General features: G+C 35.2%; 2 protein-coding genes across 2 annotated transcripts; one reads left to right on the forward strand and one right to left on the reverse strand.

The window, feature by feature from the left end:
* Positions 1–7569: 7569 nt before the first annotated feature.
* On the reverse strand, positions 7570–9622 carry LOC116210157 (thaumatin-like protein 1b). The gene is made up of 3 exons (XM_031543979.1): positions 9489–9622; positions 8501–9194; positions 7570–8020 (listed from the first exon to the last, which is right to left on the reverse strand). The coding sequence occupies exons 1-3, from the start codon at positions 9562–9564 to the stop codon at positions 7855–7857; spliced, it is 936 nt and encodes a 311-aa protein (XP_031399839.1). The 5' UTR covers positions 9565–9622; the 3' UTR covers positions 7570–7854.
* Positions 9623–20814: 11192 nt separating this feature from the next.
* Positions 20815–22878, forward strand: LOC116210070 (xyloglucan 6-xylosyltransferase 2-like). Its single transcript, XM_031543878.1, has 4 exons — positions 20815–21707; positions 21831–21987; positions 22182–22360; positions 22446–22878. Exons 1-4 carry the CDS (start codon positions 20830–20832, stop codon positions 22714–22716), a joined length of 1485 nt encoding a protein of 494 aa, XP_031399738.1. The 5' UTR covers positions 20815–20829; the 3' UTR covers positions 22717–22878.
* Positions 22879–24491: the final 1613 nt, after the last annotated feature.

Consider the following 24491-nt stretch of genomic DNA (forward strand, 5'->3'; position numbering starts at 1 on the left):
CTTAACTTTAAAAATTTTCTTGAATGAAGGACTTGTAATATTGTCTGTTTGATTGTTTTTGTACTGGATATTCATGGTGCGTTTGGTTTCAGAGTTAAAGTAACTTTGATTTTGATTGTAGAAAAGAATAAATAATTGTGTAGTGTGTTGAGTTAAAGTTAAAGTTAAAATTTTTGACTTGGGAAATATGTATTTTTGTTGTGTAATGTGTTGAGTTAAAGTTAAAGTTAAAATTTTTATGATTTTAACTGCGAAACCAAACGGAGCATAAAAGTCCTATTATTCATTACATGCAGGGTAGAAGCTTCAGCAACTCATTTTTCATTGCCATATTCTCTGATTAGATAGCAATTGTCTTTGATAATAATACCTTATTAAGGGTAGAGAAAATGAAAAAAAAAAAGTTTTCCACATCCAAACGACCTCGCTGAGGGGGAATTGAATTTATTAGTTAATATATTTTGTAAATTGAATTTATAAATATGAATTTATTACATAAAAATATACTCAAATGTTTCTGGACATATATTTTTCCTAGAATTACTCCATTGAACCAAAGAGAGAGTAAGAATCAAAGAAGTAAATCGACGTAACATGGACTGGTTTAATGATTAATTATTTTGTTATTTAACACACTAGTCATCATGTATCACGTGACTTTAAACACCTTGACCTCAAGCCGAGCTTTTTTTTTTTTTCCACGTGGAATCTGTGATTAAATTATCCCCATTGCCTGAGCATGAAGAAAAAGCTGGGCTCATGGTAACAGTTTCTCGTTGAATGTTATGCCATTAACTACCGTGGACGCGTTGTAGTTTGTAGATGGAATGAATTTGGTTCGGTGTAATTAGGAAGGGTTCTTATTCCATAGCGATAGTTCGAATTTCGAATCATAGGGAAAAGAGGACGAATGGGCAAGTTTAATAGGCAAGATCCCCAAGCTGCAACGATGAGATGACCTGGTAAGTTCACGAGGTATGATTTAGCGAAAATTGGGCAGAGAAAACTCATTCGAATCCATTAATTTAGATGGAGACTATATAGTTCCTCGAAAATTTTCATTTAAATTGGTTTTTTGTTTTTTGCCGGCCTTTTCTATAGTAACAATTTTTTTCCACGATAACATTTATCCCTCCATCATTGGATCCTCAAAAAGACATCCAATAATTGAGGAGCAGCAGCAACTATTCAAGAAGCCGGTAGCCTCCCCCAACCTCAACAGAACTTCTGCGACCACCCCAATATAGTGGCTGTACCAGTTTTGAAACCCATTCATTTCACGGGGTTATTTATGTATAATAATTATTCATGTATTTAAAAATGAATTTATTTCTTATGAACAATAAGGATTTTTAATATTTAAATATAATTTTCAACACATTATACTTTAGGGTAATAAACGGTATAGTGATAATTTATAACTAAGTCTCATATTTAAAATACAGTGCATATTTATTTAATCATTTTTATATTATCTAAGACCGTTATGCATATTAAGTTTAAATTAACAAACTTGATTTTATAGGATTAGTTTTTGTTATATAATTTTCTATAAAATATTGTAGAGCAATTATTTTCCAATGACATTTATGCTCAACATTTTTCTCTCACTACTAGTTTTATTCAATATACATGGCATATTATTAATCGCCAATACAACATACAAATATTCAACTCAGACACACAAATGCCATCTCGCAAATTTTCTCAATATAGTGTTGCTCAAAATTTTGAATTTCAAGTAAACTTCTATTCCTTCAAATATGATCATACAAAGTGTTCGGTGAAAAGGCTATTAATATATATATACCAGCTTGTCGATTTGGGATAATCGCCCACAAACCGAACAAAAGCAGCTGGTGGGCGCAAAAGAACAATGAAATTAGAGAGAGCGTTCTGTTTTGTGCGCATCGTAAGAAAGCAAGTGGGAGGGGGAGTTGGTGGTGAGGAATGACTGGGAATGGGATGTTACAATCCTCCGGTGCATTTTAAGCAGCGACCTCGGAGAAGAACAGCGAAAGGAGATGCATCTGTTCAGACGTGAAGATGGCGTCTGTTCAGCGCAGAGTGCAGGGTCGTTCGTTGGAGGAAGGTCGGGCAGCGAAACATGAGATGGAGGAAGGTTTCAGCTTAGAGAGGCCTGGGGCGGTTCCCAAAGCTGAGCCAGCAGATGCAGAGCGAATGGAAGGTGTCTGCCACAGCCACTCTCGTGGGCCGAATCTGCTTTTGGCCCTGCTTCATGTAGGCATTTCACAATTTTTGGTTTTGCTGGTATGATTCCAGATGGTACGGTAGTCCAGCTACGCACCATATGCCCGCCGCATGCATCTGTGCCACTATACGAGCCGATTTTTGCTAGGACCCTTCTGCGTCTAGTCGTATCCTCTCATTCGACCTGTTAACTTGCCCTTCTTCGCTCATGTTATTTCTCTTATGAACCATTGCGTGCCCGAGAAGTGTATAGAACGTCCATTAAGACTGTTATGGCCCCTGCTAGAGGGAAATTTATTTCGAAGTATGATTCTTTTTATGTACATAAAATTAACTTTTCCACAATTAATTGAGAAATAGGAGTTAGATGTTTTCATTAAGCGTCGAATTGCGGGATGTATTTCTCCATATCATAGGAATTCTGGAAAATTATTGAATTGATTTGAAAGATAGAGATATTTGTCATACATACATACATACATACATACATACATATATATGAGTCTTGAAATTTTTGCGAACCATATTGTGTGTATAAAATGCCAAATTCTTCAGGTTCTCTCTCCTTTTAGATAACAAAGTAAAAAAAGAGTGGATTTTGGTACTTATCATGCTGAAAATATATATGCATCTGAAGAAGAACTAAAGACGGAGAATGTATATATGAGCTTCAGTTAATTGAAGAACGAACTTCACTTCCCCTTAGGTGCTGTTTTAAGTGAGAGAGTTGGTTAACCTTGTTTCCGGTTTTAATACAAACGCAGAAGCATACATGGTATTTTGCTTTTTCATTTCGATGGTATTATTTATTTTCGGCATCGATATTATCTTCATATCGAGGTAGGATCTATATTTTGTGTTTTGGAGCAGGCGAAAGTGGCTTCAATTTTGGCACCCATCATGGAATGCCAGCTGAGAATTGCCAAGAACCTGGTGAATGCGAGCCCTATGACAGCAAAGACATGGAGCTCCCTCATGATGAGGTAGAAAAAGAATGGAAACTTCAAGAGCTCCTCAAAGTTTCCAGTTTTTACATTCGCTCTGTGTACATGGCCAAGATTACCGCCGAGTACTCATCTTAGGTAATATTGCCTCTATCTTTCTGCGCTGCTCATGTCAAGTATTATTTTTGCTGCATGATCGGGGTCGGCTCATGGCCAGTTATTGATTTTTTTTTTTTAATTTTGTTTTTTGGGAAACCATACTGTTTCCAAGTCCGTTGAGTATCCACCTGAGCTTCCAAAGTGCAACTATGATGGTTCCAATTCTGACAAACTCCGGGAAAATTAATTATAGAAATAGTTAAGAAAAAGTATGAGCGATAAATTATTATTAAATAATAAAAAAATAATACAGTAATGATATATTATTGAATTTGGTGATGAATAGAATTAAGTTGGATTCAGTAAGATAATTATCTGAAAACCATAAATCAATATGTTGGGCCTCTTACAAGAACAAATTCCCCCAACTGACATAACAATTCAACCGTCGAATCCCTAATTTCATCGCAGCGCCTTCGATTGCTCGCCATTCCACGCTCTACCACCAGCCCGGTTTGATGCGGACTCCTCCCCCTACCCTCCTGTCCTGGCGACGTCAGTCGCGGTGTTTGCCTCCCTGCCCGGCTCTAGCTCGGTCCATCATCGATTCTGCACTGGCTGCAACAATTGACCTCTCTCCAACCATTGTCGATTCCTCACCCCGACCATGGCCTCAGCTGCGTCGCTCAAGCCTTCTAGCCCCTCTTCATGCGAGGCCCACCATGAAGAACAGGTTCCCAACTACAAGATTATAAATTTCTTGTTTCAAATCTAGTCAGTCCGCCCCACGTGTTAGATTTTCTATTGTCCGTGTTTATCTAAAATGATGAATTATGCAGTTGCATTTTGATGAACAATCTCATGGATCCTCTGTTGTTAATTAATAGCAGAGACTCAATCTGGGATTGTTAGGAATTAAGTGATTCGACCAGTCCTGTCGACCTTGTACCCAAGTTCCATCGATAATTATTAGTTTTTTTTAAGTAATTAAATTGTTCTTAATTCGATTGGACCAGTACATTTCAATTCGATTGAATATTGAAATGGACCTGGCTCATTCACGGGTAAGATCGACCGTCGACGAGAAGATGCGTGGTCGAAAATATCGATATTAAAAGTAAGAGGGTGAATCTTAATGACACGTGTACAATGCATATTTCATGTAAGGTGATCTAATGGTTTAAAAAAATCGTGGTGATTTTTTTTTACCTACCAACCGTGGTGGAATCTCCAAATTTGAAATCGAGTGATGTTGAGTTCATTTCCCACCAATGAGCTCTTGTCCTTGTATTTCAATATATTATCTCTTATTAAGTGTTTATCACGTTGAAAATCGCCGACTAGTAGATAATGAGAAAACCAAGTGTGTCAGGACGTTGTCCTAAGAAAATTATCGACCCTACACCAGTTGGCTCCACCGATACAAAGCGTTGTACCACGGTCTCGAGAGTCCGCTGGACTGAGTGGCGGTTGGGTTACGAATAGATGAAATAGACAGTTGAATGCGCTTCAGACCAGGGGCGGAGCCAAGATTTTATTTCAGGGGGGCAAACTCATACTTTTGGGGCAAAATTTAAAAATTTCAAAGTTCAGGGGGGGCAAAATACAAATTTTACATAAAAAAACTCATACTTTTGGGGGTAAAACTTAAAAACTCCAAAGTTCAGGGGGGCAATTGCCCCCCCTAAATATACATTGGCTCCGCCCCTGCTTCAGATGATCTCGCGGCTTAGGGATTTAGCCGCTATGGATTCTCCACTATTTATTCGTACTATGTTGAATCACGGCTAACTAAGACTGTGCAAAGGACGGTTCTCGGCCTTCAATGGCTGAAAAGAAAGAATCTAGGCCGGAACCTAGACTCGATGGAATAGACAGCAGGAAGTCGATTTTAAGAATGATGCAACCACGAATCCAAGAAGATTCGTAGAGCGTGGATCTCGGCCTCGTAAAGCCGAGAGAAACCACACCTAGGTCCGGACACCTAAGCTCAAGTGGAAGCCCATTCCTTGCCCGGAAGCTCAAAAAGGGGTAGTAGAAGGATAGGTGGCGAATGATCGGCGATTGCAAGGAATTAAAGGTGCATTGTATTAAAGTATTAGAAAAGTAGATATTGAAAGTGCGATAATATAAGTGTGAGGAAAGTAAAGTGCTAAAAAGAAAAGATAGAAAAAGTGTAGTACGATTAATAGTTGTGCTAAAGAGGGATTATGATGAACTTTGAAACACATATTTATAGGCGTTTATATAAAACCCTAGAAAATTTCTCTAAATGGATAAGCCTATAACTACAAGATATCGAGATATTGTTCAAATAGAAAATAATAAAATATATCGGAGAGATATCCGACTTATTCATCATTTAAGCTCGAAGATTATGAAAATATCACATGCTTGCTCACTAAGAATAATAGACTGCCAAGGAAAATAAATCTCCACCGCCTCTGTTAAAAATTCGCACGCTCATGCATATGCATACTTGTATATATCTTCATATTGGGCTGTCAATTAAATTAACTCCCACCGCCTCTGATCAAAGAAGACACGTCCAAGGCTTTAAATTGGAATTTTCACCATATGAGCTCCATTATCTTCACGTGCTTGACCCCAAAGAAATATAACCCACATCCAACTAACGAAACACCGGTATGCAACTCATCAAACCGAGTCCAAATATCCGAAATTAATCAAACACGTGTCATGATCCCCCAATTTTCACAATGTACGGAAAGTGGGTGTAAACATTAAGCTTATGAGTCTTCCTCATACTTGAATTCCTAAATAAGTAAAATCAACTAACTTGATTTAAGTGGTACAATATTTGTTTTACTAAATAAAGTCTGCAGTTCGAATATTAGGATCGAAAAAATTCACATTGAAAGAACTCTATATCTTAGAGTGCCTATCGAATTTGAACTGCATTAGTTGGATCCATTTTATTTTCGGATAATAGAATGCACATGGAGAAAATGAGAGCAAAAAGAGGCTAATGACAGCATCGTCTTTTGCATGATTTAGACCAAGGTTTCGGTCCTATTAGATGATAATATTACTCATCAACCCCGAAACACCTTTTTAATTTAAAAAGAACATATCTCCAAATTCACATCATTCGAAGACAAAACTAAACGAGCGAACATTATTAAAACTTTGAAAATAACAACTTGGTCTTGGAGTCATCGGATGAAATTCTAATTGCTCACTTCAGCAAGAGGTCTCCAATATTTTAGAATTTCACGAACTTATTCAAGCTACTAATCACCAATCTTTGTCAATTTTTCCTATAATGTTAATTTACTTGTTATTGAAGAAATTTATTAAGATATTATAAAAAACAATACTCCAAAGGACATGAGACGATGGATGATATGTCATCTACATGTCCATTTGCATTAAAAACAGAAAAGCCATCACAATCTCCTACCTAAAGCCACCGTGAAAATAATTTTAAAGGAAACCCCGAAATGGAATTGCTTCTGAATTTGTAAATAACAAATTGTCCACAAAGAAAATTCCAAAATGAAAAAAAAATAAGTACATTAAAAAAAACAAAAAAAGCCAGCCGTCCGATCCATTTGGGCCGTCCTCCTGATTGCAACCCTCCCAGAAGTTAGCGGGCCCTCCAAGAACCTTCAATTAAATTACGGTAAATTGCAATGGTGGTCCAAAATATTTACAAATATTTTATTATGGTTCAAAAAGTTTTTTTCGTTACATGATAATACAAAATGTTTCAAAGTTGTTTCACGATGGTACAAACCGTCAATTGGCCCTAACGCCGTTAACATTTTGCTGACGTGGCGCGTCCTATGTGTTACTTTTGTTACGTGGAACCAATCATAGTGTGCCACGTCATTTAAGAAAAAAAAAATTTTAAAAAGTCCTAAAAAATACAAAAAAATTTAAAAAAACAAAAAAAGAGTAAAAATTTTGAAAAAAAAATTTAAAATTTTGAAAATTATTTTTAAAAAATTTTAACTTTTTTTTTAAATACAAAAATAATTAAAAAATACAAAAAAGAGTACAATTTTAGAAAAAAATTTTAAGAATTATTTTAAAATTTTGATATTTTTGAAAATTATTTTTAAAAATTTAAAATTTTTAAAATTTTTAAAATTTTTTAAATAATTTTTTATTTTTAAAAATAATTTTGTAAAAAATTTAATTTTAAATTAAAAGTTTAAAATTATTTTTAAAAGTTTTTAAAATTTAAAATTATTTTTAAATTATTGAAAATTTTTCGGCCACGTCAACAAGGAGGTGACACGTAGTAGCCACGTCAGCGTCGGCTTGACGGCGTCAAGCTCGAGTTGACGGTTTGTACCATCATGAAACAACTTTGAAATATTTTATACTATCATGTAGTGAAAAAAAACTTTTTGAATTATAATGAAACATTTGTAAAACATTTTGAACCATCAGTGCAATTTACCCATTAAATTAACATTCTTGCTTTCACCGAATTTTTTTTTTAAAATAACATTCTTGATTTTTTTTTTTTTTTGGGGGGGGGTGGGGGGTGGGAGGGGGGCGGGTCAGACAAGCTGAATACTTATAAGGGTTAGTTGAAATGGCAGAGGCTGAAGTTGAACAGGCCCATTCAATGGAGACGCCATAACTGCCAAGCAGCCGCCAAGACGGCAAGAGCAGTTGGAACACCGGAGAGTGATCGGGTGCGGTGAGCTGCGGAGCTATGGATTACTGCCGAGATTGGGCTGCCATCGACATCCGCCGCCACTGGGTCTTGATCCCCCTCGGTCTTCAGGCTGCCCAAGTGAAAGAGGAGCTATCACATAAGCCAAACAATTTCAAACGTCTACCGTTGCCAAAAACCCTACATTACACTATCTTAATCATTTGTACATATTTGGTTAAACATATGCGACATGTCGCAGCGTAGCTCCCGAATTTTGCATGGCACATTGGCGAGAATAGAATCTGAAATCAACATACCATTAAGGATAAAATATGAAACTGCATTACTATCACCGACAATGTAAGTTATCATCGTGAGCATTAAGTATCGTGTATACGTAATTAATCTAAGTGAAGTATAATGTGGTTTAAAAATCTCCTTTTGATTCTTCGATATATTATTGTTCATGTAACTTTGAATAATAAAATTTGAATTCATATATGGCCAAGTTTGATCACAACAAGGCCATATGTGGGTTTATTAATATTATTACTTATTTCCTTAGATTAGATGTATGGTGGGTGGACTGACTAATTATTTGATTAGTTACCTGGTAGAAAGGGAAGGGCAGAAAGTGATTGTATAATCCGCAGAAGCGCAAGTGAACGTGCTCGTTCCGTCATCATACGCGTAACTATAAGCCCTGGGGCACGCCTTCTTGAAGAACTCCGAGTACGTGGTCGGCTTACACGTGTCCGGTGTCCCGTATGCCCCGCTACAACAATACCTCGGATCTCCGAACGCGTTGCATGCACTGTTGCACGCGACGCTGTGCCCGCCGTCACCACTCACCATGAGCTCCGCTGGGCACGGGTTGTTCAGATCAGCTGCGCATCCGGTGGCTGTGCAGTTCCCGCCATGGCCATTCTGCGGCACCACCAACATTGGGAGGTTGTAGCCGTCAACTAGGCTGACATCGTAGAAGTCGAGGCCGCCCGCACCATCGAGTGTGAACTCCGCCAGGGTGGCTGGGGGGATGGCCCCTGCCCCGGAGCACTCCAGGGTTCCTGAGCCACAATCACCCGTTAGGCACTTGAATTTGCCAGTGGCGGGGTCCTGGGAGCAGAGTGTTCGGCCCCACATCCGGCCGGACCACGTGGCCGGGACGGGCAAGGCATTGGACTCTCCTGATTGGAGGGCGAAGCCGGTCATGGAGGGCTGCGGTGTGCCAGCATTGGAGAGGATCCCTGGCCAGACAGCGTAGCTGCACTTGTTGATGAATGTGAATGTGGCCGACTCCACACCTAATTCAAGACATAATATTATTCGTGGAAGAATATGTTTATTTATTAATAGTGAACCTGTTCCTCAATGTGGAAAGAAATTATAAAGATTTTCTTTGTGATCTTAGTGTCCATAATCAGGAAGTTCTTTTGGGTTGCGAAATCATTTATAGATTCAGTGAAAATTTAACAGTTCTTCCCCGACTTAAAATCGATTCAATCGACAAGTTAATGTCATTGAATGGATAGATATAATTATATCAGTGAAGAAAACTTTAGGAGACGCGTACGTAAGAAATCGGGGCATGTACTTACTTGGTGCGGTCGAGAGGACAAGATGAATGAGTACCAAAATGAAAGGTTGAGTTCTAGCCGCCATTGCTTGAACCATTAGTAAAACTCTTTATTTTTTGGGGGAAGAAATATGGACTAAATGGGAAATGAGAATTACAGGCGGGAAAGCTATTTATAGACGGAGGTATGAGCAACTGTGTTTGTCGCGTGTATCTGCTGACGTCGCGAGGGCTCCCCACGCGCTGCCGCAGTGTTCCCAAGTCAGATATGTGTGTGTATATATATATTAGATAGAGTTTTGCAAATAAGATTTCAAAACCCATTTGAATCATTTTGTGATTAGAGCAAGTCAAAATGAGTCTTATTTAATTAGTTGAGGAAATTTGGCGATCTCGCGGTAAAAAGAAAGTTATGCAATGGTCTAAAATAATTTATTAGAAATTAAAAATAATTGTTTTAAATATCATATATATATATATATATATACATGTGTGGGTGTGTGTATTTTATAATGTTCTGTTATGGATATATAGCAAAATTATCCTTAACTAGGCATTAGCCCCGTGCTTGCCGCGAATTTAAAAAGGGTCTCAAATAATTTATTAGATGTACTAATATTATTATTTATATAAGTTTATTTATTAGTGATGATAAGATCTCAAGATAATGTGTTTAATTGAAGTGTTCATGGCCCGTGAATGATAAACTCCCAAGAGTGAAAAAAGGTTTCCCATTGGCAACCTAATTTTTTTAAAAAACACATATCTAAATTTGTATATCTAACATTTTTTATAATGAAATTTCTTCTGATTAATCTATACAAAATTGCGTGAAAAGTATTTCTTTATTATGAAATAATTGATCCTACCATAATGATAGGATCGTTTATCCTATCATGTTGACAGGATAACCTGCTACCTTAATCGGGTCAAACTACCGACAAAACGGTTAAAAAAATGTGAATATTTAAAAAGATAAAGAAGTTGCGAGATTAGCAAAATATTTTTAATAGGAATTTTTTTTTTACTTTTCCAGACAAAAGTTGAGTGAAAAATATTTTTTTGAAAATAATTGATGCGATCATAAAGATCATATCGTTTATTTCTACGGGTCATTCGAATATCCTGCTAAATGATTTGGGTTATAGCTAAAATACCATTAGAGGGGCTAAAAAAAGGAACTGAATCCCGATGGGTCAACTAAATTACCTACTTAATTTTCTAAAAAAAAAAAGAAAATTTGAATTTGAATATTTTTTTAAAAGATGCAAATGGGGAAAGGCTCCCCACCTCCAGTAGGTCCCATTTGGGACCTGCTTTCACTTCTTGTTTAATGTTTAAGGAGGTTTCATTTGTCTACTAGGAAAAGGAACCCGCGTTGCGCTGCGGGGTGCAAAAAAATTATTACTCCTATTTCTAATTTAATTTTTAGTTTAATAAGATTCGAATCAATTATCTTAAAATTTAAATAGATAAATAAAGTTATCTATATAATATTATCAAGCAATGTTATTGTTACACTTTTCCCCTGACAATACATCATCTTTGTGTTATTAAATTTTATTTAAGGTTAATTATATAGAAAAACATGATTTTTATACTTTTTTCTAATTATAATATGGCATTTAGAAAATAGTATAGAAATGTCCGAAATGCATTTTTTTCCTAAATATAGCATGATATTTGCATAGTAGTATGTAAATGCACGACATTTGTACTTTTTCATAAATGTATCACGACCTTTAAAAAAAGCACTGAAGTGCACTACTTTCAGGTTAAACTGCGATTCTAGCACGACCTCAATTATTCCATCAAATGTAACGATAACATTTAGCGGGAGTTAACGATGCAATGTGGCACACATGATTAAACGAATGGCACCAGGCACCGTTAGCTCCATGTTAACTATTATCGTCCATTCATGTGGGGTCTACTCGTCCAATTATGTTATGTCACGTGGCACCATTAGCTCCACATTAGCTGTTATCATTACAATTTGACTGAATAATTTACATTATGCTAAATGTGCAATTAAATCTAAAGGTCGTATTATATTTAAGAAAAAATGCAAAGATAGTGCCTTTATATGCTATTCTCTAAAGGTCGTATTACATTTAGGAAAATATACAAAGGTCAAGCCATTTTATGCTATTTTTCAAAGATCGTACTACATTTAGGAAACAAGTGCAAATCTCGTATTTTTTAGATAATTAAGCCTTTTATTTAATTTGAATTATTACAATATATTTCAATAATTAGGCTACTTATGAAACATTAATGATGAGCACCCTATACATACGGAAATATTATAAATCAATTGGGTAGTATATATATTTAAGAAGATTTGCTTAATGGAAAATGAGATCTTATTTGAAAATACGAAATCAAGATTTATATATATTTTTAAGATATGATGGAAAAATTATTAATTAACAAAAATTTGATAAAAGAAAAGAAATTACAATAATAGAAAATTTATTTAAAGGATAAATAACTTCTATATGACCTTTTCATCTCTTCTGTTTTTCTTATTTCAATAATTAGATAGCGAGAAAAGCGATGTCTTAAAACTCGGCCTAGGTGTGATTCTACAATTTTCACTGGATTGTGGGTCAACTGGTTCAACCACCAATTATAAGAAATTATATGATTTGATTATATTTAGAACCACTAAGAAAGTCATCCATCATATTTCGCATTTGAATATGGAAATAGAATTATTTGACTATTATATAAAGACTATAAACAATATGAAAATAAGTATTTGAATATTAAGGGTTTTAATTTTAAAAACTACTTTGATGTGAGATCAGTTTGCAATATAAAACTGAAATTTAAAAAATATATTTGCATATATTCGAATTTGTATATCTAGCATTTTGGTTATAAAATATAGTAAAACTTGGAAAAAAATATATTTTTTTCTCAGGGCTATTGGTCCGACCTAGATATTGAGTCATTAAGGTCGAACACCCAGAGTTTAAACAAGGACAAAGATTGAAATTGTTTTTTTTTTAAATGTGAAAATTAAGAAAAACTTATTATGGTTATTCTAGCAAAAATTTTTTTAAAGAAAATATTATTTTCTTGGAATAATTGGTTCGGTTATAAAGATATGATCATTAGGTCGACGGATGAATCAAATTATGCGCTACCTATCCGACTCGGTACTTTTTTTAATAAGGGAGGTCCATGGTCTAATACAATGAAAGTGAAATCCTAATAGTTAATAAAGGGCACCGACGGTCCACTACGAGAATCGAATCTAGAAAGATGGTTGAGAGGTGATGGTATATGTCACCACACTACACCCTTTTTCTCAAATTTGGACGGGTTGTAAAACATGAAAAAAAATGATGAGATTTTTTCAAAAAAATGAAAATTTGTAATATATATTTCCATATATATTTCACCATGAGAATCGAACCTACAAACATGGTTGAGATACGAGGGCGTGTGTCGTCACACTACACCTTCTCTCTCGAATCGAGACGGTTTTTAAAATGTGAAAAATTATGGATTAATGAAGGATACCGATAGTCTTACCACAGGAATTAAACCTAGAAACATGGTTGAGAGACGATGATATGTATCATTACACTATACTTCTTTCACAAATTGGGACACATTTTACAATATGAAAAGAAAACGATGAGATTTTTTCAAAAGAAAAATGGAAATTTGTAATATATATTCCACCATGAGATTCGAACCTAAAAACATACTTGAAAGGTGACGATGTATGTCATTATAGTATAACCTCTTTCTCGAATCAAGAAAGATTTTAAAACAGAAAATTGAATGGTAGTAATATGTGTATATATATATATGTGTATATATTTCATTGTGAAAATTGAACCTATAAAGACGGTTGAGAGGTGAGAATGTATATCATTACATAATACAATCTTTCTCGAATCGAGACGGATTTTAAAATCTAGAGAAAGATGATTTTTTAATAGAATTTTTTTAAAAAAAAAAAGAGGGGTGGAGCGAGTGGGAAGAGTTCCCCAACTCGTCCCCTCCATTTGACGCATATGTTTTTATTTTAAAACGTGAAAAACTATGGATTAATGAAGAACATTGATAGTCTCAACACGGGAATTGAACCTAGAACATGATTGAGAGATGACTGTGCGCGTCATTACACTATACTTCTTTTTCAAATTGGGACGCATTTTAAAACATAAAAAAAAATGATGAGATTTTTTCAAAAGAAAAATAGGAATTTGTAATATGAATTTCACCATGAGAATCAAACCTAAAAACATGGTTGAGAGGCGACGATGTATGTTATCATAGCAAAACCTCTTTCTCGAATCAAGAAGGATTTTAAAACTGAAAATTGAAAATTAGTAATATGTATATAAATAAATAAATACATATATATCACCATGAAAATCGGACCTACAAACATGATTGAGAGGTGAGAATGTATGTCATTACAGTACACCTTCCTTTTCGAATCGAAACGGGATTTTAAAACGTAGAGAAAGATGATTTTTTTAATTGAAAATTAAAAAAAGAAAAGAAGAGGGGGAGGAGCGAGTGAGGTTTTAAAACTTGGAGAAATATTTTTTTAAATTGAAATTAAAATTTTAAAAAAAAACCAGAGGGAGGAGCGAGTGGGAAAAGGTCCCCAACTCGCCCCTCCATTTGACGGACCGGTCTTTATTTTTTTATTTTTATGAATTTCATTCAGACAAGAAACCCTTCATAAATAAGCAACATAACCCACCAAAACTGACCCTAGAGTCCACCCTTCCTCGAATCGTCAATCCAAAAATTCCTTTAATCCTTTATAATAAGTATTAAATTAATGTTATATAATAAATTATAATTATGATAATTAACATATTCAAGTTCATATCTGTGTTGATGTTGATGTATTAACTTTCTCAGATTGTAGGCCTAATATTTGCTCTTTTCTCGTCCTTCCCATCAACCAACTTCAATCTGCCATCAAATCATATCTGGAAGTTCAACAAATCAACCCTTATATTAGAAAAAAAATATTATGTATACTATCATTTGAGGCGATAAAAATGCCTTTACATATATAGCACATACTAATCGTCATCTGGGGAGTATATGAAATCTCACATCTTAGATAATTTTCTTCTGTTATTTTTTCCCCAATGGTTGGGAGTATCACATGTCATCGTATCAGGAAAGAGTCCTACTCTCTTTACACATGACGAAATTCTTTGGTTGGAGCGGCGAATGAGCGGAAGTATGACTAACCTCTTTTTAGACCTGAAGACAGTGGCATTCTGGTACGATGCCGGGGCTAGGGCAGCCGATTTTGGCATTCTGGCATGCATGGAGAAATTTTAGCTCCTTAATTAACAGCCTTCGAGGAGTCGAACCGGTAACCTCAAACTTCAAGAAAGGTCGCCGCCTTACCAACTTAGGCCACAACTCTTGGTGATAATTAAGAGAAAAACGTACTTACTAATTGTAGAATAATGTCAATTAAAGACCATATTGTATTTGGCTTGCCCAAAGAAAAGAAAGACAATGTATGTGAACTATTCCTTTGAAGCTCTAACCTATTAAGTCAAATAGTTTTTATTTTTTTGGTGAATTTGTCAAAAAATCTAAACTATGTTGAGCTGTTGTTTAGTGATACAAGTAAGCAACTTGGTCCTGTGGGAAAAGAATAAATATGGAATTCACATTGATATAGTAAATGACAAGCCAAACATTCTTGTGGGCCAAATATAAATAATCCCATCACAAGAGAGGCCAAATATAAATAATTCAACCGACGAGGAAACTATAATCTGATTAAGCCATTTAATTTGCCTAAATCATAATTTGATGTTACGATGCCCTTGGAGGCCAGATGCAGCCGGTTTCGGCATGCATGTCTTCGACATTCAGAAAAACACGAGGGTATAATAAAAAAATTTAATGAGATAAAAAAAAATTCATATGATGATGTTGATGGTATATCTATCTATCTATCTATCTATCTATACTAACAAAAGTTCCCAGTTTTGTGCTTTTTGGGGGAGATTGCGCGATATTTCTTCGTTTTACATTGTTTTAATAACTTTTCTTCAATAATTCATTTTTTTATTATATGTTTTACTCTATTGTTTTTGGAAACTGCGAGAAGGATTTCATACTCACGCGATATTTGTTCGTTTTATATTATCTTAATAACTACAATAAGTTATCTTTTATTATGTATTTTACTCTATTTATGATTAATAATTTTTTTAAAAAAATTGTTCGTATGTCTACTTTGCTTTATTAGGTAGTTCAAAATTTAAAAATATATATAATTATATATACATCTATTATTTCCTTTTCCAAACTCAATATCTCGTACCTTCCCCAGCGGAGTGATGTAAATGCAGAAATTGATCAGTAGGCTCGGTTTCTTTGCTCCAGCATTGTTTTTGTTCATTAAAATTTTATTGTTCCTTCTTGGTTTAATTCATTCAGATTGTAGTCATTAGTCTTTCCGTATATCATTTTCAAATCTTAACGGAAAATGTATTTTGCAGCAGCATCATTATTTTGATTGTTATTATTTTCAATCAAACTTGTGTTTTACTTTGTTCATCTTTGATGATCTTTTGCTAGATCCTATAACTAAAAATGAAGACGCAACGAGTAAATACATTTTTATACTCATAAAAAGAATTTATAATAGCAACAGGTACCTTTTTAAAATCTTGAACAAGACAGTTAAAGAACTAGTAAACTATCAATTTAGTCTCTGAGTTATGTAAGTTGCATCACTTTGTCCCGTGCATAAGCTCAGCATCACTTTGGTCCCTAGGAACATCTATTTGGTCCATGTACCATCAGGTTAGTCCTTTATAACATAAAGTTGGTCCCAAAAACATCAAGTTAGTTTTTTGTAACACCAGTTGGGTCCTTAAAGAACATCAAATCGATTCCTCTATCCATCTCTGTTAGATTTTGACGAAAAATGAAAGAAACATCAAAATAGTCATTATGCCCCTTTTCCTCCAATTTTGAATTTTCTCTCTCATTTCCTTGTCTATTTCTCCTTAAATCTTGCAGTATTCTGATGTCACTTAAAATGAGTTTTGCTTTGGGTCTGTAAGTGGAACGATTGTATCTATATGAGTTTTGCTCTCGTACCAAACCATGAGTATCACTATAATATGAGTTCTGCTTGATCATAAAGGGATGCTTTTCGGTTGGCTCAAATCCTGTTATGAAATAAAGCTTTTTCTTCCCTCCAGGATGTTGTTTACATGCATGTGTAGAGTAAATGAGTGAGCTCTATTATAATAACGCATGTGTAGGTTGGCTCTCTTTCCATACATCTAGATGTGAGGAAATGAACCACATTGGTTTTGCATTTATACAGGCCGAGAAGAAGGATGTGGTTGGCTTGCAGGAACAGGTAACTAGGCCATCTCTTCTCACATTCATTCCTCATTCCTCATTGAGTTGTGTTGCATCAATAATTGATATGTGATATTAATCATGTGTACAGGTTTTTGTTAGGAAAGTGATCGAACTGCATGATAAGTACCTTGCCTATGTAAATGAGTGTTTTCAGAACCACACTCTGTTCCACAAGGTTTGTGTTTTGCATAAAAATTACGGATTGCAATCACGCATCACAGTCTAAAAATAAGTTTGAAAATAAGTTTTAGGAAATAAGTTAACAAACAAATATTAAAATAGAAAAATTGCACCACGCATCACAGTCTGAAAATAATTTTCACAGCACATTATATTATCAGGTCCAGGTGGGACCCAAATACTGAGTAAGCACTGCCAAATTGGCACCGTTTGTCCAAATAACGTGCCACATCAGCTTTCCGTCCATCAGTTGACGGAAATGATGCACGGTGAAAATTTTCAAAATTTTTGTGATGCACCATATTAATTTTTCGAAATATGATGCATGGTGTCATTTTCTTATTTTTTTTATTTGCAAATGACAAATTTGTACCTATTCTAGTACTTCTTTTCAGTTAAAAATTCTTTTAGCATTCAAGCCATCATACATATATATAAGTCTCTAATTCAAACTTATAATTCATTCAAAGAAGTCACATTTTGGTAGATGTAATTTTTGAAAGATGCCATATTTTGGTAGATGAGGGAATATAAGTAAATTAAGTGATTTTTTTAAGTTATTCATATTATGTGAAAAGAAGCAAACTATGTGATTTTTAGAGTTACTGATATTTTCCACGTAGGCAACTGTTTACCATATCAGCGCGTTAACGGCCCCGTCAACAATTTTGATGACTCAATTAACTAATTAATAGATAAGGGAAACGGAGAAAAACGTTATGATTTTTCAGGTAAAAAAATTGATAGATTAAAAAATTTTATGAAAGTAATTGAATTTTTGGGCTATTAACCCTACATAAATCAAATCCAATGGATAGTAATGAATTAGGAGGGAACCGTTGATTTTCATACATTGGTTTGAACTAAGAGAAATTGGAGTCCTAACCTTCTCGCAGAGAGATCGTGGGCATGGAGACCCAAGCTGGAGCTCTGTGAGCTCTGTGGTCGGCTCGTGATGAGCCTCACTTGAGAGCTCGACCCAGATCTGGGCATCGAGCTCTCTACAAGCTCGAGGCCAGAATATTGTTAAGGCCTGGTCAATTTTGTTGTGTATAAGCCCAACACATTTTGCATTGTTTTGATTATTTCTAAGCTTATTAATCGAGATGATCAAAGATTTTTTCCGTCTCAAACCGCTATATACATTCATACATACATACATATATATATATATATATCCAAGTGGATTGCGTCAGTGACTAAGTCCGAGTTTCCAGTCCTCATAGATGCGCTTATCGCATTCTAGCCTCGGGCATTGACGCAGTCACACTTGTGGAAAATGAATGACGACAAAAATAAAAGAAGATAAGGAAATGATAGAGAGATCGAAAGAAAGAGACTGGAAATTATGAAATGGTCATAGGTTTCACTCTCGAAACTTGGACCATTTCTCTCTCTTTTCGACAGCCATGAATATGTCCATGTTGTTGTATATATATCTACTAGTATGTACGAGAGTGCATATACATATATACGTATAGCTCTGATGAATTCAAATATTATCAGGAAAAAAGACCTATAATTTCAAATTTAGTCGGGTATGAGTGGAGCGTTATTCATATACCTTCTATCTGGTCCCCTGCTTTCCGAGACCCAGAACACTTATCTAGTTATTTGTTACAACGTGGCGCATAATGGTTCCACTCGAGAGTTAGGTGTTAACATATTTTGCAGAAATTAAAGTAATTATCCTTTTACCAATGATACTACGAGAGCTACTCTTGATGTCTCTAAATTGTATTTATTGACTAATAATAGTTGATAAAGCGACAATAATTTTTTTATCATACAAACAATAACATTCATCTAACTTAGCTTAGTTTCTCTAAATTGCATTTATTGACTTAGAATTCTTTTTTTTTGGGGGGTATAAAACGAGAATATTGATTGCAACATGATTTAGGATAGTTGTTTGACATGAAGTACCAGAAAAACATGTGGAGGTTATTATACCATAGTACAGCTGGACACATAGTTTAGAGCTCCCTAATCATATCAATCCTCTTTTTTGGTGTACATCCTAATATCTGAAAGTTAATGATTCTCAACTAATTTAGTTTGAGTCGAATTAATCTACGAAGGAATAAAACTTTCCGGGCATGAATTTTTTTCATTAATAAAAATCAAATCTAATTTAAAGGAAATAAGTGTTGAATCGAGAAAATTTTAAATAATGTAGTGAAAAAAAATCTATAAGATTTTTTCAATTAAGAAAATTTATCACAATTAATCGAGTAATTAGCACTTATTATTTAGTTTATTATAATTTAATTGGTCATTCCTCAAGTCACATGGCGAGATAAGATCAGTCTAAAATCTCACGTTGAACCGCTGAAATCAACCCACATTAATACCTTCTTCTTCTTTTTCTGCTAAATAACCCGCGTTAGCACCATATGACTTGTTTTCTTCCCCAACCAGATAAAAGATATCAGCGTACGAGGCAGTTTTTTTTTTTTGTCCTCATCCTGGATTAGGGTAGCATTTTGCTATTTTCCTTTTCTATGTTTAATTCTCCTCAATGTAAATTTCCGATTCATTAATAATCAATAAAACGTTAATTAATCCGAGCAAAAAAAGTCAATTAATAATTTGAAAAGAGCAATAATTATCGAGGATCTATTATCTATTAAAATATATAAAAGTTGAAGAGCACGATGGGGACACACTGTCTAAATCTTGGTTAGCAAAATTCTTAATTTCAGGTTGAATGATTTTACATTTCATTACGAAACCCTCATTGTTTTGAATTTTCAAATAATCGGGAAATAAAAAAAATTTAAAAAGAAAAAGAAAAAAGGGAGACGTGGCTTAATTATAAAGTTCGGTAATATTTTATTTAAGGAAAAGACTATTATAATTTCTTGAAACATTAAATGATAGCGCTGAAATAAAAATATTAATTCAACTTTTTCAGTGAAGTTCTTAGGTTGCTTAAGTATATTGAACAACACATAAGTGTAATTTGAAGATCTTAACTAATTTTTTTTTGAATAATTAGGAAAATTATGGAATGTTAATGATGAGCACACATTATGGAAAGGAATTCTAAATCAATTAAAGGATTTACTAGTTTACTTGCAATTGAGAATTAGAAAATTTGACATTCCAACTATTCACCACCTGAGCCAATAGTTGGAAAATTCCTTTTACAACTCTTTCTTTATAATAATTTTTAGGCAAATCCACGTGTCAACACCATAGTGATATGGATCAATTTTAATTTGAAAAAATTGATGGAAATTACAGTTAAAAATTTGATATTCCAGTGACGCACCACCTAAGCCAATCTTTGGAAATTTCTTTTAATCTCTTTCTAATTAATAAATTTTTATATAAATTCACGTGTCAATACCATAGTGATAAGGACCAGTTTCAATTATTATTATTATTATTATTATTATATCAAAGTGAAACCAAATAAATAAAATAAAATAATTAATTAATTAAATTGCTGGCAGCCTTTCTTTACTTTCCAATTGAGTCTCTTCCATGCAAGCAAGTCGACTAATCAACGCCAGAAGTCAATGGAGAAGTCTTTTATTCTTTTTCTTCGGTGTGTACTTAAGGTTAACGGATCCTACCAAAACAGGTCGATCCGGATTGGACCATTGTGCAATAAAACTTTCATAATTAAATTTTATTTTCATTTACAAGACTCGTCTTTAAAATTTTATTTAATTAGAACAAATACCAAGTCGCTTGATCAATCCTCGTAATATGGACAATCCTTTAATAAGTTGTTTCATGGTTAAGAAGTTTGACCATTGCATAGAACTTATAATATGGTTCCGAGTTTTCAGACTTCCCCTCAGTCATCCCAACCAGAGAGCCTCTCTTCCTCCTTGTATCGAAGATCTTCTTTTGTTCTTTCTTCTCAAGCAAGAATGCTCGAAAGATGCTCGGGCTTGTGCCGGGGGAACCTGACTGTTGGAGCTACTCAGAATATCAGAATTATCCTCCTGTTCTTTAGCTTCGCGACTATCCTTGTCCTACTCGAGACTACGGGGTATTCCAGTACGTTCCGGTCGACGGAGAATAAATCCGCCAAACTCCGCAGCCAATTTTACTACTTTGGCAAGCATGTTGAGCCCTATCGAGCCGTAAAAGAAGTCTCATCAGCAGAGTCAACTCCTGTGATATCGGCGTCAACCCAGACCTCGAGCTTGGTCTCGAACCCGAACTCATATCAGGCACTCAACATATCGAAGATTTTAGCAGACGAAGAGGATCAGGGAACAGATGGTGAGGAACAGCCTATCCTTAACCCTGGTGGATCATATAGGCTTGGCCGGAAGATATCGAACTGGGATCAACTACGAGCCGAGTGGCTTAAAAACAATCCAGGCCGCCCAAAGGTTGTGGGGTCCGGAAACAAGCCCAGGGTGTTGCTTGTCACGGGGTCATCCCCAGGACCGTGCGAGAGCCCAATCGGAGACCACCTCCTTCTGAAGTCCATCAAAAACAAGATAGACTACTGCCGTCTTCACAGGATCGAGGTCTTCTACAGCATGGCGGTCCTCGAGGCGGAGATGGGCGGGTTCTGGTCCAAGCTCCCATTGATCAAGGAGCTGATGCTGGGGAACCCGGAGGCGGAGTTCCTTTGGTGGATGGACAGCGACGCCCTGTTCACCGACATGGCCTTTGAGGTGCCATGGGAGAGGTATATATAATGATATATCCACATACCGAACCTTACGTACATGAACTTTTATTTCCATGACTTTATCGTTGGAAACAATTACGTGTCTCTCCTGATCGAAAACTACCCGACAATTATTCCCAGGTACAGAGATTACAACCTCGTATTCCATGGGTGGAGCGAGAAGGTGTACGAAGAGAAGGACTGGATCGGGCTGAACACGGGGAGTTTCTTCATCAGGAACTGCCAGTGGTCCCTCGACTTGCTTGATGCCTGGGCACCGATGGGTCCCAAGGGCAAGGTACGCATAAAAAATAAAGATCAATTCCATTCCGCACATACTAAGTGCTGATTTCCACGTAAAACTAATAATTACCCGCGATTACCGAAGCAATTAACCTATCAAACGTGTTTTTTGGGTCTCACCGTATTCGCATACTCCTTCCATATCGAATGTCAAGTTCCTAATCCTAAAATACATATGTTTATGAACAGGTGAGAGAGGAGGCAGGGCAGCTCCTAGCGAAAGAGCTCAAGGGCAGGCCTCCCTTCGAAGCCGATGACCAATCAGCAATGGTCTACCTTCTAGCCTCTCAGAGACACATATGGGCCGACAAAGTTTACCTAGAAAACTCATACTGCTTGCACGGTTACTGGGACTTTCTGGTCGACAGGTACGTATCCGATAATCTCAATTTTCTTTATTGTTCGTTTTGAAACAATTCTCTGATCCAGCAAATGCATTGATGCCTTCTCCAGGTACGAGGAGATGATGAACAAGTACAGGCCAGGCCTCGGGGACGATAGGTGGCCCCTGGTGACGCACTTTGTAGGGTGCAAGCCATGTGCCAGTTCCGGGCACTACCCAGCCGAGCGGTGCCTCAGGCAGATGGACCGGGCTTACGGTTTTGCGGATAATCAGGTCATGAAGGGTTATGGGTTCGTTCACTTATCGCTAAGTAGCAGAAGGATGAAGAGGATTAAGGATATAAAGGTGAAGTCTTCATCCATTGAGAAGAGTGTCAATTAATTAATTTAAATCAGTAATTTGTCTTACATTAAGAATTGTAATTAGCTGTCGTGTGACACATGCAAGGCGAGGTTAATTTTTGAGTTCTTGCTCGTGTTATGAATCCTCCATTTTTTTCCCTGTAACTAATTCCAAATAAATAAATTATATTTTTTTCTCTTATGGATAAAGAATTTTACATATAGTATCAGGGATTTAGAATCCACTAAAAGCACTTTATGACGAGGTATAATCTTTTGATGAGTCGGCGAGATATAATTTGACTTTATAAATATAATTAGTTTCAACCGATAGGTTGAAATTGTAGTGTCTTGCAGGGGGGGAAGAACTTGTTTTCCACAAGATAATGTATTCAACCATTAACCACAAAGTAGTGCAATTGCAACAATAATAGAAAGATAGTCTTATTACATTTTTTTTTCGGTTATAAAGAAGACCAAAAGTTTAATACAATGAACGAAAAATCTAAATAGCTAATAAGGGGCACAGGTAGTTTTACTAGGTATCGAACCTACGACCTCTAGGTTAATAGGTGAGATTAAAGATTTAGATAATAGACAATGCTATGTGATGCATCTATTAAAGATTTAGATAGTAAACCTAATTAAACTCGTCTAACTGGGGTGGATAGGTCCCCAGATTGAAGCAAATCATTTGTACAAAACTAGTTTGAGATGTGATCAATTTTGATAGAGAAGGGAAGTCGCACAACCGGTGTGATATATATCGAATATCCTTATTGTGTATATACACACACAATTTAAGAGAAGGAAGTATGAAAAATTAGTCTAAACATTTGATCTGTCCGAAAATTGATACCCAAACATCTCAATTAACGAGAATAATTGTTTGAATATATTATAAAAATAATTCCATAAACATAAATGCTTTATTTGAGATGGTTCGGCATCTCCTTCTTTTAAATAAGATCTTGGATTCGATTATTATGAATAAAGAAAATTTATGAAACTTGAATTAGTGGAAATCCATTAAACTTCCAAATGTCAAATGATATAGAAGGAAAAAAAATCGAATAAAATAACTTTCATCATTTTGCCACTCCATTTCCCTGTCTCCTCTTTTTTCTCGCACTCTTTGGTCAATATAATGCGCATCCCTCTCTCTTTTTCTATTTCTTTCCCTAAGTTTTAGAATATTTTGGCTTTATTATTTAATATTAGATGAATATTTACAATATAAACAATTCAGTCAATATGATTTTATTAAAGAGTATATATCAGTTAGGACTCTAATCAATGCAATTAATTTGTTTGAATTAATCAATAAAATAAAATGATATTTGAGTTATAAATTTCTTACGTAGATTGGCTGATTGGGTTTATTGTCTAGCATAAATGAAAAGATGGGTTAATTGCCCAATCAGCAACAATGCTGTTGACAAATTAGAGAACTATCAAACCATTCAAATGTTGCAATAAAATACTTAGTTTCAAAAGTTTGCAAAAACGTGATTCTCATCTACTGTTTGCATTTCCTAAACATTTATTTTCGTTAAATCTGGATATTTCTGAAGTGCTGAGAGATGAACCACATTGGATAATTTCCAACATCTATTGAGGTCATCATCAAGGATTACTGTCTTCAAAAACCCTTTTTACAGTTCTCAGTATTCAATGGTGACTTATGCTATCGATCTATTTACTCATTTAGTGGCGTTGCGAACATATGTCTTTCGGATTTATCTTTCTGGGAGATATTGGCCACGGACACACACACACACCCACACACACACACATATATATATATATACACGG

Source organism: Punica granatum, chromosome 6, assembly GCF_007655135.1.
Source record: "Punica granatum isolate Tunisia-2019 chromosome 6, ASM765513v2, whole genome shotgun sequence".
Classification (NCBI taxonomy): Eukaryota; Viridiplantae; Streptophyta; class Magnoliopsida; order Myrtales; family Lythraceae; genus Punica; species Punica granatum.